This window comes from Uloborus diversus, chromosome 2, assembly GCF_026930045.1.
Source record: "Uloborus diversus isolate 005 chromosome 2, Udiv.v.3.1, whole genome shotgun sequence".
NCBI classification, from domain to species: Eukaryota; Metazoa; Arthropoda; class Arachnida; order Araneae; family Uloboridae; genus Uloborus; species Uloborus diversus.
In genome coordinates this window covers 61,191,090-61,207,957 of record NC_072732.1, presented here as the reverse complement: position 1 = coordinate 61,207,957, position 16,868 = coordinate 61,191,090, and the positions used below count along the sequence as shown (strand labels likewise).

The window sequence follows — 16,868 nt, the reverse complement described above, 5'->3', positions numbered from 1 at the left end:
CAAGTTCAAAAATTATTAGCAAACACATTTTCAAATCAACATTTGCATAATCTTATATCTTTAAACAAGCAATTCTTGTAGATATGTATATATATTTATATTTCGTATCTCGGAAACGACTCTAGCAATTTGGATGAAATTTTGGATTTAATTGTAGTTTAGCTTTCTAAGTTCATCTACATCAGCTTTTTTCTGTAAAAACGCGATTTTTTACAAAAAAGAGTTTTTTAATATAAAGTCTAATTGAGTTCAGCCTTGAAAAAAATTGTGAATTGACACATTAAGGCAGCCGATTTTTAACCATAACAATCAAAATTTTTCCCTTCTGGCTTTAAAATTTTGAACTTGGTTAGTGTTGCCAGGTTCGGCTGATATTAGCCACTTTGGCTTATTTCAATCGCACTTGGCTAAAAACAAAAGCAAAACTATTGCTTGACAGTCTTATTCTATTTTATTTATTTATCTTCTTTTAAACATTTCAAATAATTTTATATGTTTTTTAAATCACGCATCTAAATTTTATTTCGAAAAGAAACAAATGTATTGAAACTGTTTATATTTTGTTAAGACTGTTGTTGTTATACCTTGTTGGTGTGGTTTGTGGATCATCAGTTTTTATGGATATCATGCTGTATGTAGCATTTTCTGGCGTAAAGTGACCGGACTACACTAAAAGTACTTATTCCAAGTTAAAATCTCGATTGGGATAAAATCGTGAATCGCAATGTAGTATGGAAAGAAGTATTTAAAACCGATTTCACCATAGTAAAATTGGCTCCAAGTTTAAAATCTTTTAACCCTTCAAGGGGCCGTGACGTAAAATTCCTTCACCCAGCAATGTATTGAAGAGCGGCCGTGTCGAAAAATTTGGCCTTGAATATTCTGCTTCAAGAACGGCTGCAGCGTAAAATTCCATGGAAAATTATTTTATAAATCTTATGGAAAAATTCATGGCGAAATTTTTCGACACGGCCGCTCTTCGATACATCGCTGGGTGAAGGAATTTTACGTCACGGCCGCTTGAAGGGTTAATTAATGACAGGAAAATTGTATAGTGGAAACAAAAATGTAACAGATAATTTTAAGCAAAATGTTGATTTAATTGCATTCAGAATCTTTGTTTGGTACTTTAGTGATATAAGATGGTAGCGGCACATTTTCAATCCTAGCAATTTTTTCATATTTATTATCGCAATGTTTGGTCTTAGTTTTGGCAGTACTGTGCATTAAATATGTATACGAAACCAGCTCAGAGCTTCCCTATGTGGATGACTGTGGAGGAGAGGAGGCCTATATCAGTAGTAGACTTTTTCAACCCCACCTCTGCAGGCGCATCAGCTCCTCCGGTCCTGAGCAATGTCCCCCAAAATCCACTTCTCTTGGTCGTTGATGTCAATGTCCTACACACATGCGCACACTCATACACATACACACTCACACACACGCCAACATGCATTCACATGATTCACACAGGTCTACGCACACACAACTATACACACGTAACCGCCAAGGAGAAGGGGCAGGCTTGGGGGGACAGGAGCCATTTCTAAAAACAATAACTCTAATGAGTAGAGTCCTGTCGCAGCTCGTGATTGCGAAGAACATAATTTGAATTCAAAATTTTAGAATTCAAAGTAGTTGGTTGTATTTTTTTTATTTAATCTCAATTGATATCTATGCTTTCAATGTAGATATAAATTAAGGATGTTAAATGGAAGTGCATTCACATTTCACAAAAAAGGTACAAAATAGATAGGTAAACATATTTGTATTTTAAATTGGCATAAAATAAGAATAAGAATATTGCAGAATTATAATCAGAAATTAGGTTGGAATTTTTGCTGAATATTCAGTATTCGGCAAATTATCGTATTCATTCGGTGCATCTCAAATTTTAATAATCCTCAAAGCATTAATAAAAGTTAAGATAATTAAATTGTGATTCAAGTTTGGCATGTACAATCGAACCTGTCTATCTCGAATTTCATGGGATGGAAAAAATTTTCGAGATACAGAGGTTTTGAGAAACTTATTGAAATTTGGAATCTGATGATGAAAATTTTTGAATTTTATACCAAAGACTAAACATGCAAAATATTAAAATTCATCCGTAATAGTTTTGTTTGGTATTTATTCTACTATTTTATACGAAGCACTTTATTGCAAGTTTAAGGAATCATTTTGACAGTAATGAAATTTTAAGCATACCTTTTGCAAGCAAAATATGTAGTCTTTTATTGTTTTTCGGTGCCTGATTTTTTTTAGATTCAAATATCCTGTCTTGAGGTTGGCAATGGCTGAAAACCCATCTTGCCCTATTGTACATACTTAACTTGGCGGCAATTTCATTTTTTTCATTAATGGATTGCCGTCCAAAAATTCTAGAAAGTTCACTTTTTTCATCATTTGAAAAAATCCTTGGCTTTCTTTTCACGCCTATCATCTCGGTTTTCTGACGCAATCACAACTTCACGCAAGAGATCACTCACGGATCAGCAGTACCTAAACCAGATAACAGATAATGAAACGGGTTTTAATTTGAATGACCTTAAACTACGAACTTGAAAAAGTCACCCCACATGTCAAATCTGTCAAGCCCAGCCCTCTCCTCATTGTCCCATTCTCTGCCCTCTGTTCTGCTTCCAAGAAAGTGCTTGAAATGACTGTCCTTTCGTAGTCTTCCTGAAAAAAAATAATACCTAGGTGCCTTTCTCCTTTTTTTTCCCATGCCCTTGAGAATAGTGCTTGCGTTTCCGTGTTCTAGGAAAGTTGTTTGCTGTTTTGAAGATTGCTGGGCTTCAAATTCGAAAATGTCAGCACTGCTGGAGTTCGAGATATAGAGGTATTCGGGATTTTTTTTCCAAGATAAACATGGAAAACACTTTAAATTTTGGCTGAAAATGCAGGGAAATTAAAAAAATTCGAGATAGACAGGTTTTTGAGACAAGCTGGTTCGAGATAGACAGGTTCGACTGTATTATTTTTTCTTAAAAGAATAATTATTTATTCCATAATTTTGTGTATCTTGTTTATATTTTGAGTTTTTCATATTTTTGTGTAGTTTAATAAGTAATGAAAGTTTTTTGTTTAATTAGTGTTGAATTGTTTCAATGTTTTTCATTTATTTCTCTATGACTTTTTGTCTTCTCTTGCACTTAAATTTACTCTCTTGTTTCAAGAATTAGTTTCTGATAATTGAATCAATTTGTTCAATTATCAGAAAATTTAGTATTTTCTGATGACCGCCACTTATTAAAATCACATTCGTTCTCGAGACGTTAGATTTTATGAAGCGGCATACCTGATTTTAAAAAAAGAAAGGTTTTCAAGTTTAAATACTTTAAAAAACGAAATGAATTACATCATTTATTTTTGTTTCAAGTATTTAAAAATACAGTTATTATTATAACTAAACATGAGGGGTTTTTTACACAAGGGTCTTAAAATATTGGCGTATTGCAGTTTAGCAGAATTGAAGGGTAAAGATTCAATATAGTTTGAGAGTTTACTAAATGTTTTGTAACGTTCAACATTATATTTTTTTTCTTTGCTCTAAAGTGCATTGTATATCATCAAGCACTTTTCTGACATCCATTGAAGAGGCAAATTTGGCACTGAGATTTCCTCATCTTCTAAGTCCAATTCCTTCACTTCTTAGTGCTTTTTTATCAATTTTTCACGTATGATGTCCAAAATTTTGATTTTATAAAACGGCAATAGTGATTTTATTAAAGGTTAGTTTTGACATGTTTTGGTATTGCAATGATTCTGTTCTTCCAGATTTGATTTTGAAAAGCGGCTGATTTTATAATGCAGTGATTTTATTAGTGGCGGGTACTGTACTTGCAATTTAAAGTTCTGGATTCAAATTTTGAAATAATTTGTTTAAAATGTCATTTGTAAACTGTTTTATACGGTTTCCTTTAGAACATTTGGTTCATGTAATTAGAAACTTTGTTTATTGTTATTTGCTTGTTAAAATTTCCTCTCACTTGAAATTATAATACTTGTTTTGAATATATGAGACAAATGTATTATAATTATTCATGTACTTTAGTCAATGTCAATAAAAACATTCTTATTTTATCAAATTTGTTTATTTTGTTTTGTGTCTTAATGACGAAAATTGCATACCTTAAAATTAATTTCATTTGTTTGAGATATCATTTGTTAGATGGTTTAGATGCTATTTTTGAACTTAGTTTGAGCAATTGATCAATCTAAGCACAAAACATTTTCTTTAGATTTAACTTCAAAATTTCTTAATGCTCTTTGAGATGCAAACCTTAAAAACAGTTTTCGGTTTCAAACATATTTTTTTTAATCTATTGTCTATATATATAGATTAGTTCTTTGCTCCTAAAATAGTCTGGATTTAAATTTAAGATTTCTAGATTTAATGTATAATTAATGCAGATGTCCCTTAAGAACCCAACATGTTAGAATACCTTTTCCAAGCTCAAGAAATGGGTACTGAACTGCATCCTGGGGGGGGGGGGGTGAAAGCTGTAATAGTTGAAAGGTTGAATTCTACAACACTCACCATATTCTCTCTATATTACGCTATCTGATTGCCTACTTATTCATTGAAAAATAGTTTTTAGTGGGTAGAAATTTTAATCTGAGGAATTTGAATACACATTTCAAGATGGAAAAAAAAAGTTTGTGGCGCCCTTTGGAAAATTAGATTTTTGCACGCACCCAAACCTATTGATTAAATGGCGCCCCTCGCCTCACTCTGGGGGCACCCACTTTGGGAACCACTGTATTTGGGAATTCAGCTATGGAAATAAGTAAATAGAAAAAACAAAATTCATGTACTGTGGTAAAAAGAAAAACAAACCTAAGGTTTTCAGGTCGGCCCATTTAAGTTAGAATCTAAAAACCTTTACCTACTTGAGCTTTGTTATTAACTATCAAAATGGTGTTAATTATGAAATCAAAAAATGGATCACTACTGCAAATTGTTGCTTCATTGACTTACGGCTGCTATTGAAAGTCCAGCCAATTAAGAAAAATCAAAAAATGGATCACTACTGCAAATAGTTGCTTCATTGGCTTACGACTGCTATTGAAATTCCACCCAATGAAGAAAAATCAAAAAATCCCCATGGATTGTGTGCAGGGTTTTTATAAAATCAGTTTTAACCTCTGCTTCAGAGACATAAACTCTGACAATTAGGGATGAAAGAGTCATGAGAATCTTTGAAAGGAAGAAACTAAGAAACATTTTTTGGTGCTGCTTTGGAAAACAATTGATGGATATGATATAATTTCAAGATTTATACAATTTAAAACAATGAAAAATTATTCAATCAATAGAACTAAATACAGTGAAACCTGTGTGACCACTTGTGTGAGGTTCCGTACTTTAGTGCTCAACTTAGACAGGCAGTCAACTTATAGAGGTTGATATCTATGATATTAGACTACACCTGGAAAAGGTAGTCAACTTTACAGGTTTTACTGTAAAATGAGATGAACAGGTCACCTTCTGAGAATTGATGCAGAAAGAACGGTCCTTAAGATCTTGAATGCAACTCCTGTTTTTTGAAGATCAAGAGGAAGACCTAAAAAAAGGTAAAGGGACTGTTTGGGTCAAGGGCGCCCATATGCAAAATTTTAAGGGGGCTTGGGGGCTCAGATATTTTCCCAATGGTTTAGCAAGATATTTTCCCCATAGAAACCGATTTCAGTACGGAGTAGAGTTATTAAAATTTGACATTCTTAGTAACTTATTCATCAATTGCTGGAGAAGAAATGTTTTTATATTTTTGCAAAGAAAAAAGTACTAAGAGCAAAGAAGTTTTAATTTCAGGGGGGGGGGGGCTTGGACCCCCACTTGCCTTCCCTCCATATGGGCGCCTTTGGTTTGGGTAAAGATTTCGCATTTCAAAACGTTAAAAACTGGAGGTAAACTTCTGGCTGGAAGGGTGGAATGGGAAAAGCTTCTGAAGAAGATTAGGGCTCAGAAAGGGCTGTTGTGCTAGTGCTGATATTTTATAGATTGGGCAAACCTATGCAACCACCTAATGTGTTTAAAACTTTTCACTTAATTTGTTAAATAACTATAAAATATAATACTTGAAATCCAGTTGATATGATAAATACTATAACAGGAGTGTTTCTAAACAAATTAAGTTTTTTTTTCCTTTTTATCAGATCAAGATGGCTGAAGTATTAGCAGGTAGTGATATTTCTGAGCAGAAAAAGAAAAATATTGTGAGTATTTTGCAAAAAAAAAAAAATGATTGTAATTTTTTGTAGATCTTTCAATTTATTTTTAAATGCATAAGCATGTACCAATATTTCTGTATAAATAGTTTAAAATGCAGTGATTTCCTTGAAAGTAGTTGAATTTAAAAAAAAGTTCTTTTAGTAGGACATGTTTGCATTTACCAAAAACTATCAGATGAGAACAAAACACTTTATGAACAAAATTCTCACCTTGGAAGCACACTTTAAAAAGTCTTTAGGGTTGAGTAAAGTATAGTAGGTTCTTGCAAATCTGAGGTACTCAGATCTCCCTCCAACCTGGATTACTGAAAACTTGGATTATCCAAAAAAATTCTTTGTGATTAAAGTTTTACAGTATTTAGACGACAGATGAACATACGCATTTTACTTCCTTTTACAATGAAAAAGATGTATCGTTGACAAAAAATTTCTCTGCCAAATTTGAATATAAATTTCCATTTTAATTACCCCTAAATGAGTTTCCCGAAGTTTTTTGTTCTTCTTGTTTTCTTTAAGATTAAACATTTTTTGTGCATAACATTTTAGGCATCCAAAATGCCTTTTGACTTTGCCTAAATCCATTTTGAAAAGTTTTGTCGGGACATTTGCATGTATGTGTCTGCGTATGTATGTAAGTACCTCACATAACACGAAAAACAGTCAGTCATTCAAGGTTAAAATTTTATACACACTACTCATATGGCGTCAAATTGAGCTCCCGTTGTTGACTGGGTATTCCAAAAGGGCTGTTTATGTATCTTTTGTTGCAAAATTATGTTAATTTTTAAGTCCTTATTCATATCAAGTTGTCTCCAAGGCATCTCATAAGTCATATATTAGTAGTAAATTGTCATGTCACTTGGCGAGTGTTGTTGACACCAACCCCTTAATATTTGTATTACTTTATTGTATGCAGCTAAGGAAGTTTCCCAAAAGCTAAAGATTTCAATTAGCTTATTTTACAAATACAAAAGTGACGACCAGCAACAGGCTCTGGGCCCAGCTAGACCGGTCCTAGTCAATTTACAATCCCCAGTGAAGATCAATGGCCCTTTTAAAGCTATCTACTCCCTTGCTCATTACCACTTCTTCCTGTAAGCTGTTCCAAGGTTCCACTACCCTGCTAAAATAATAATTTTTCCTAATATCCATGTTAGCCTGGGATTTAAATAACGTAAAACAATGACCCCTTGTTTTGTTTTCAGTGCTAAATTTCAGCCCCGTAACACCTTTCATTTTAATAAATTTAAACAACTGAATCATGTCCCCTCGGTCTCTTCTTTGCTCAAGACTGTACATTTTTAGCCTTCTAAGCATGGAATCATAGTCTAAATGAGAAAGTCCATTTATTAGCCTTGTTGCCCGCCTTTGAACCCTTTCCAATATATTAAAATCTTAAGATAAGAAGACCAAAACTGAACAGGGTACTCCAAATGAGGTCTTACCAAACTTCTATATAAGGGCAGAAGAACTTCTTTGGATTTGTTTAAAATAGATCTATTGATGAACCCAAGCATCTTTTAGTCAACCAAAAAATGCCTTTTGACTTTGCCTAAATGCATTTTGACAAGCTTTGTTGGGACATTTGCATGTATGTGTCTGCATATGTATGTAAGTACCTCACATAACACAAAAAACAGTCAGTCATAGAAGGTTAAAATTACACTAATCATAAAGTTTTTTTTTTACTATGACATGAAAAGGTAGACATGGATCCCCTTCAAATGGGGAGTAGAATATCATAAATTTTAGGGGCCCCGGGGCTTTCTCCCCCCGGAAAATTTTTGAGAAATAGATAGAAAATTCAGTATTTTTAGTTTTTTGGGGGGGGAGGCAGCTGCTTAGCCCCCCTTTGTGCATGCGCCACTGTTGGAAGGGGCTAAGATTTTTTTATCACGCACTTTTAAACTTAAATCAATGCCTTAACTAGCAAGAAACAAATTTGCAATAGAGTGCAGGTATTATTTAATAATCTATCTTAACTTCAAGTATTCTTGAGAAAGATTCGGTACTTTCAACCAGAAATTTTTCAAAATTCCAAAATTAGATGATCTTTAATTATAAGAACAGGGGATTCAGAGATTCTGCAGAGAAATTTTTCTGTAAAGTTGTAAAAACGCAGTTGTATGTCACATTTGAATAGGGTAGCATAAGAGAAGAAATATGGTTCTGAGCTCTCCCTAGACAGGGTTCATACGCTCCTTCAAAACTCCTCCAATACTCCTTCATTTAGGAAATTCTTTTGAAGGGCTCTTCAAACTCTTCCATTTTGGTTTAACCTCCTTCAAAACTCCTTCTTTTTCAGTTCAAGACTACATAATCTTCCTCTATGACACTAACTTAAAATACTTCGATCAACAACTTAACTTCATCACAAGAGCGATTGTATGAGGGCAATTTTAATGTAGTAATTACGTATATATATATATATATATATATATATATATATATATATATATATATATATATATATATATATATATATATATATATATATATATATATATATATATATTTATTTTTTTTTTTTGCCATGAAGATGTGGTTTACAAAATGATCATTTAAGTCATAAAAGATGAAGGTGAAATATTTATTAGATGCTAAAACCTTTCATAAGTGAAGTAAAACATGATTAAATGATGCTTGGCTATTTTTTCAAGTTTTATGGTTATTTTTCTTTCACCACTCTCAGCTGCAAAAGTCAGTTTGTCTAATTATTATTTAAAAATACATAAATAGATGTACTATATTCAGTGGCGTAGCTAGACCCGACTTTCGGGGGGGGTTACTTCTTTTTATATATATATATATATATATATATATATATATATATATATATATATATATATATATATATATATATATAATCGCTTGGAATTTTTCCCTTTTCTTCTTTTTTTTTCTTTCTCTTCTCTCTTCTTTTTCTCTTTTTTTTTTTTTTTTTTGAGAGACTAACTTTTCGGGGGGGGGTTTTGTCCCCAAAACCCCCCCTTAGCTACGCCCCTGACTATATTTGGTGGTTGTGTTGAAAAAACACTTGTTTAGTAAATTGCAGTTATGATATCGTAAAATGAGTCATTCACAAGTGATGACATGCCTTGAGAAGGAGAGGGGTTAATAAAATTGTGACAAGGGGAAGAGAGAGGGTGACAAAAAGTGACATCACACAGTTATTGAAACAATAATAAGTTTGAAAAAAAAGGACATATGGCAAGAGAAGGAGTAAGGTGAAATGTGACACTTTGTGACAAAGGGGGGGAAGGAGTCAAATATGTTAAAAAAAGTGTGACATCATTTAAGGACAGCCCATTAGTACTCCTTCAAAATCTCATTTTACTCCTTCAAAACTCCTTCGTTTTATTTTTGAAATTGAGTACGAACCCTGCTAGAATTTTCGTTTGACATTAAAACCCCCTAAATATGCCCATAAGGCAGTCTTTGATAAATTTAAGCAAATGAATGGAGTTTAGGGCTTCCCTAGGAAAATTTTACAAATCTCCCCCCCCCCCCCCCCCCCCATTTTAGGCGATCTGTGATGATGTTAGGGAGAGGGAGGTTTGAGTCAGATTCCCCTGGTGCTTTCCCGAAAACCAAAAAAAAAAAAGTTTAAGGAAGTTAAAGGAAATTTTTTTCAAAAAACAAGGGGTGTCCCTACGAGCAATGGTACCCCCTCAAATGATGTGAAGCTCCCTCACCTTATGGTGCCCTTCCACCTCGAAAAAAGAACCTGAAACTTTTTTAAATTGCGCCACTGAAATCTTCAGTGGCCCAATCTGTGCCATAAAATTTTATGGTATGTTAAATTTTAGATTTATAAAAAAAAATCTGAAAATTACTAAGGTACTATTCTTTAATTATGGCATTATTGTAAGAATGAAAAGCGTTAAACAAATGCAGCATACCTTTCTTCAGTTCTTTGGAAAGTAAAACATCATGAATCTTGCACTTGTCGTTGGAGAGAAAAAAATTCATATCTGAAGTCTCTACGCTACAATATTAGATGCAAGAGATGTAATGTGTAGTTCGTTATACCTAGAACCATTATAAGAGGACAGGCCGACTAATCCGACATTTTGGTTCCAAGACAGCTTTGGATCCAAACCTGTTTTTAGTAATTATAAATACATTATAACATTTGCTGGTTGTTGTGTCATAAAACAATTTATGTTTAGCTGAGTAAAAATGTCATTTAAGCATGGGCGGATTTATGGGGGGGGGGCGGAGGGGGGCAATGCCGCCCCAGTCTTGGGAGGACTTTATACATAGTAACCATAAACCTTCCAAAATCTTAAAAGAAAAAAATCATGATTTTTTTTCTTTTTTGAATAGTTCAGAAGCGAAAATGAAGAGAATAGTGACTGTCCTTTTCTAGGGGGGGGGGGAGAAATCCATACAATATATTACTAAATGAAAAAAAAAATGCCTAAATGAAGAGGCTCCATTGTAGCCTTGAAATAGCTATATGCTGTATTTTCTCGAATATTTGTGCTTTATTTACGTTGTTTTTTCACCTTAATCATATTGTAGCACAAAGCTTATTTGATAATTTTTCATTTTACCTTAATCAATATATTACTAGTAGTAAAGCGGTCACTGGGATACTGAAATGTGTTGAAAACGACTACTTTGAACTGAAAGCTATTAGGGCAAGTATATAAGTGAAAATATCGACTGAACGAGCTATGTATTCAGCTGCAATACTTAAAACAATCAAGGATTATTTCAACAAATTAGAAACGGAAACAAAGATTTTTAAAAAGCGAATTTTCCTATAAACTAAACAAGCTATATAGCTTAGGACACCCGCTTTGTTGAAGGTCTCCAACTCCAGAAAATTTCATGATTTGTTCCTTATCAAAAAAAAAAAAAAAAGGGAAGGACTTGAAAAAATAAATTTCATTTTAAAGTGCTTGAAAATTTTGGAAAAGTACGGATACAAACCATAAATTTAAACATTTATAACAAATGGGAGGGGATAGACGGTAGAGGAATAAATGCTGAAATATGTTAAATTCAGTTCCTTGCCTCATCTTGCATCAAAAATGTAAAAATCATGGTTCTCACGTTTTTGTAACATAGTACTTGAGATAAATTTTTGTGATTCACATGTTTCACATCTTGCTGTTTATTTAATCCCAAATGCAGTGCAGTATTTTGGAAATTCTTTTGTATTGCTTGCTTCTATCTTACTTCTGCATATTGTTAATCTGTTCAGCACATGGAAAAAAAACACCATCTCTATTCCTTTTCGTTTTCTGCACTGCTTGTAATTAAATAATTTTAATTTTTCTCAAGTCCTTGAAACAGATTAGATGAGTCTTTGAAATTCCTAAGCAAATTGTGCTTCAACTTAATTTCTTATCCAGTGTATAAATTACGAATTGTCCAAATGGGCAGCATGGTACTCTCCTGTTATCTATTTTCTAAATCTGTACACCATTTTTTTAAAAGCATTTTTTACTCTTGATCATTTTGTATTGAATTCACTGTTGTATTTGTGGGTGGGTTAAAGGCTTGACCAAAAACTAATTGTGAATTTAAACAGCCCGATGTAAGCAAATAACAAAACATAATCTTATCTTCTCCCTCGCTTTTTCTCTCTGAGGACTGCTGCCACTGATTTGTATTGTGTATTATCGTAATTGGCAAAAGAGTATTTTGTTATTTTTTTTCCAGAGATCTTTGTGCAGATTGAATCTTTGTGCAATTCATCGAATTGCAGAAGCAGGGGTCGATCCAGCGCCAAATTGGGGTCGCTTTGCGGCCCCTTCACAAAATTCCGCATGGCAAAAGCGGCCCCATTCACAAAATTCCGCGTCGCAAAAGGGGCCCATTCACAAAATTCCTCATCGCAAAAGCTGCCCCGCTCACAAAATTCCGCGTCATAAAAGCAACCCCTTCACAAAAATTTGTAAAAGGGCAGCCTTTTCACAATATTTATTAATCGCAAATGTGTACGCATCTACGCGGAAGCCTACCCCTCTTCCACCTCCCCCCTTCTTATCTTTTTGCCTGCTGCGTGAGGTGTTTTTGCTTGAGAGCGTAAAAGGGGGGGGGGAGGGACTCTTGTGATTGGTGGCTTGTTTTCAGAAAAATCCTAAACTTTACTTTGATTACGCAATACATATTTAGTATTAATTTGTGTTGAGTTTAAAAATCCAATTCTAAAATAACTTTACTTAAAATAAAATTCTTTTATATGCTGTTTTTATATTTCTATTTCTTTTGAAGATCTCGATTTCCTTACATCCGCCATGGTAAACGAATTTTTCGCATTTTTGATGTATACTGTACCTTGTTAAGAGGCAAACAAATATTTTTTTTAAATATATTTATTAACATCATTAAATTGCAAAGTTTAAAGCAAAATACCAACTCTGTAAGAACGGCAAATGTCAAAAAATTAAACGCTGAATGCTGGTGCAGTATTATTTTGGGTTTTAATTACTTTTAAGTTTTTCAAACACACACATGGCTTCTTTAATGAGTATTTCACTATTGTGTTAAGAAATATGTGATATCTTTGATTCTATTCATATTGTATTTATTAAGAGTTATCATTACGTTCAGCAGCATGAGCAATTTTCATTGTTCCAAAAGTATTTGAGAGGGGCAAACAGGAAATCTGTTGTGAGACTTTCACCTTAAGAAAGTGTGCCTTGCATTTGTATATTTGTAAAAAACAATAAATGTAATGTATGTGTCAAATTACGAATAAAATGTTAAGGGTCTTACTTCCCCCCTCCCCCCAGCGCATTTTCTCTTGACAGCTTTCAGGTATTCTACAAGAACTTGCAATCACCCTTGAAACCTGTCTAGGGCTTTTCTTTAACGATACGACAGCTGAAAATGCTTTAATATAATCTTTTCCAAGAAAAAATCACGAGAAGGTCTTTTTTACAAAAATAAAGAAAATTCACAAAAATATTTTGCTTTTTCACAAAAATAAAGAAATTTCGCAAAAATATTTTGCCTTTTCACAAAATGGGGACCCAAAAAATAAAACCTGGATCGACCCCTGAGAAGGCTTCAAAATGCAGAAATTTATATCTATTTTACAAAAATTCTTACAGGGAGAAACCCCCGGACACCCTAAAATTGGGTATATTCTATTGGTATGTTCTACTTGGTATATCTAATTGAGTATATTCCCTTCTGAAAAAGGACACCATTTCCCATCATGAACCATATGTATAAAACATAGTGGGAAGGGGGGGGGGCACTTTGGATTTTTTTGCCACCGAGAGAAAAGTTGTCCGGGTCTACAAAACATACCAAAAAGCTGAAACAGCTTAGGGCCATATTAAGTCTATATTATAAATCCAGTCTTGACTTTAACTAATATTGCTCAAAAAAAAAAATCCTCCCCCCCCCTCCCCCCCCCCCCCCCCAGGAACTCAGTCCTAAATCCGCCTATGCATTTAAGGTCAATCTAGAAAGATAACTTAATTCGCAAATTCATAAAAAATGGTTCGGGAAATATTTACTGTAATGAACATCATTTCCCCACCTAATTTGTTTTTTAACTTCTATTAGTTGAATCTTTTTTATTTACAGCACAAAATGATCAAACATCAATCGGGCAACTCAACTAAAGCTTGGACACCAGTTTTCTGCAACGAGGAATTTTTATAAAAATTAATTTTGTGCCCCTGCAATTTTGGAACAAAAATCTTTTAGTCATTAGCTAAACAATTTTAGCATTTAGGGACCCCTAAAAAGCAGGGGCCCTAAGCCACAGCCTAGTTGGCCTATTCATAAATCAGGTCCTGATTGTGGTAAAATGTATAAGGAAGATGATCGAAATATGGTTACAAAGAAAATCAAAGAACTGTAAAGTCATTTTTCACTGTAATTTTTTTTCTGTTTCGTTTGGGGGCCCTCGGCGGTCGCCGACCTGGCCAGTCCAGACCTGAATGCTAGGCTATTGGGATATTCTCATTGTATCGGCTGACATAGTCTCATTAAATTTACACCAATCAGTTATAAAAATTAGTTGTGTTTGAGCATTCTTTCTTTACTAAACTAACGTTAAAGTAGTTGTTGAGAATCTCTGCGACCTGTTTAGCTGGGTTTTTTTGTACTGCACTATCCACTACACTAAAGTAGTGCAGTTTACAACAAGCTATGACTAAAAAATAGCAACTGTAGCACTTTAACTACTTGTATCATAGTTTGGACAACTATGCACTGTACTTTGTCCACCATCCTTCCTCCCAGAACTACTAAGAGCTTAAATATACCCCTGTGCAAACTACTGGTATATGAGCCCCAACCCAACCTCCAACTCAAGAGCAATCCCCTTGACTGTCCTTTTCATGGGGCTGCATCTTGGAGATTTTGGTGTGCTACATTTCCCTGCTTGGTGTTCCTGTTCACTTTTGGTTTTTCCCTTTAACTTCTTGAAAAACATCTCTGGATATTTATAGTGTACATTTTTTTTCTCTCTCTTTAGTTGGAAGAAAAGAGCCATGAAGACCTAGTGAAAATTGTAAAGAAACAACTGACTTTGTTACAAAAAGCAAAAGCAAAAAGTGATGGTAATTAAGCAAAAAAAAAGTCTCTTTTAGATTTTTTTTTTCTTTTTTAATTAAAGAAAGATGTTTTTGTATGTTTTTTTCTTTATTTTAGAACTAAATGCAAAATGTCAACAGTTGGATCAAGAAAAGAATTCAATAGCTGTAGATTATGAGGAAAATGAGAAGAAACTTTCTGATGAAATCAGCTTACTCAAATCCAATAATTTAAAGCTTCTTGAAGAAAAAGTGAGTTTAGAAAAGGTGTTCACTTGTAAGAAACTAGTGATGACATTCGAATAAGTCAGGAACTAGCACAGTTAATTTTTGTACTGCACATGTAGAGAATAAAATAAAACGATCATATAATTCGGGGGCAGTTATTTTAGCATTAAATTCATGATTAGCTATTTTTAAATTTCTAAGTGTAGTTTTCAGTCTTTTTTTCTTTTATTTTGTTTGATTTTACACAAAATAGTAAGCAATAATAAAGCTTAAAATATTTATTACTGTACAAGAATAGGCTAGAAAATAATTATAAGTAGGGGGAATGTGGGGCAAAGTGAAATGGTTAAGATCATTTACTTTTTTCAAAATGAACAAATTAGAAATTTGTTTTAAAAATTATGGTAGATAAAGAACACCATATGTTGTAATAAAACTTACACTGAAACATTATTTTTGACAGTAAATTTGTACCTTTAAAAAAAAGTGGTAATTTTTCCCTTCTTTTTTTGCATGAGCAAAGTGAAAATAAAATATTTTTCTAATGAAATATTTTCTCTTCGATTGTTCAAGATATTTTTGAAAGAAGATATGAGTAAATTAAAGAATGAAAGAAGAAATCAAAATAAAATGAAACAATAAATCAATACATAAATAAGTTCTTACATGAGAAAAATTAAATGAATGAATGAAATAGTGAATGAAAAAAAAAGTAAGTGAATGAATGAACAAATAAGAGAATTTTTAAATGAAGGAATGTGAATGGAACAACTAATTAACTACAGTCAACTCCCACTACAACGCGATTTGACTTACTCAAAATGGCTATAACACGAATTTTGCACGAATAACGAATTTTAGAGCTAAAGCAAATTTTTCGTCCACAACACGATTTTCTTTGGAAGGAAGTATCGACTTCATTATTGGCTACTAAATATTGATTTTTTGTGAGTGTTATTTCATCCCTTTAAGCATCACTGACAGCGAAAGTTTCCACACCAAACTAGTTTACGCATCATGTTGTTAGTGCATCAAATAACCACGCAGCAACTTTCACTTATTTATTTTTTTCACTCTTAATAGTAAAGTTGATGAAATATAATGGCACCTTAGTGGCACCTTCATCTTAAGTTTGAAGATGGGAAGAAAAAGAAAGTTTCTGCTTAGGAAAAAAACAGGCTAAGATTATCGATATGCTTGGACAACTACAAAACTTCGACAGTAGTGTTACAATAAGTATGAGGGAATCTTCCATACGTACAAGTAAAAGTAAAAACAAAGATATCGATAAAAGTTCAGAACTTAGTTTCAATATTGAAGCTTGCAGAGCAGTCTAACAAAGTATATATTATGAAAATGGAAGCTACTCTTGTATTGTGGATTAATAAAGAGATCGGGAAAAGGGGCTGTTGCCACAAATTGAAACGTTATAAAAGAAAAGATGGAGCAACCGTATTTAAAAAGAATAACAATCTGATCATGGAGCATAAATCATCACTATCTTCATTTTTTAACTCTTAAATATTGTTATCGTATCTACTGTACATTATTATTATAGTGCAGCATTTTACTATTATTACATACTGTGCGCACTGTGTTGTTTTATTTTATGTCTTTCCCTTCCCGTTGATCATTCATTTTGTGCATCTTAAAGTATTTCATGTTGAATAAAACAGCTTTTTATTTTTAAAACGAGTGAAAGTTGAGTTCTTTATGCAAGAAACTAATGCATAGTTGAGAATGCTGCAGCTTGATGGTTTTTTAAAAGTGTCTAAAAGAATTTGGTATGCTTCTAAAAAATTTGCATGCATATATTTTTCCACAACGCGAAATTTCGACATACGCAAGGAGTCTTGGAACGCAGCCCTCGCATAAGTCAGAACTCGACTG

The 16,868-nt window shown here is 33.2% G+C and overlaps 1 protein-coding gene across 1 annotated transcript in view; it reads left to right on the top strand.

Moving 5' to 3' along the window:
- The window catches only part of LOC129235184 (GRIP and coiled-coil domain-containing protein 2-like), a 97,397-nt gene that overhangs the window by 13,731 nt on the left and 66,798 nt on the right, over nucleotides 1-16,868 (top strand). Inside the window, exons 2-4 of the mRNA XM_054868879.1 lie at nucleotides 6,163-6,222; nucleotides 14,693-14,777; nucleotides 14,869-15,002. Of these exons, the coding sequence (XP_054724854.1) occupies nucleotides 6,169-6,222; nucleotides 14,693-14,777; nucleotides 14,869-15,002 (273 nt within the window). The 5' untranslated portion in view covers nucleotides 6,163-6,168. The remainder of the gene's footprint in view (nucleotides 1-6,162; nucleotides 6,223-14,692; nucleotides 14,778-14,868; nucleotides 15,003-16,868) is intronic.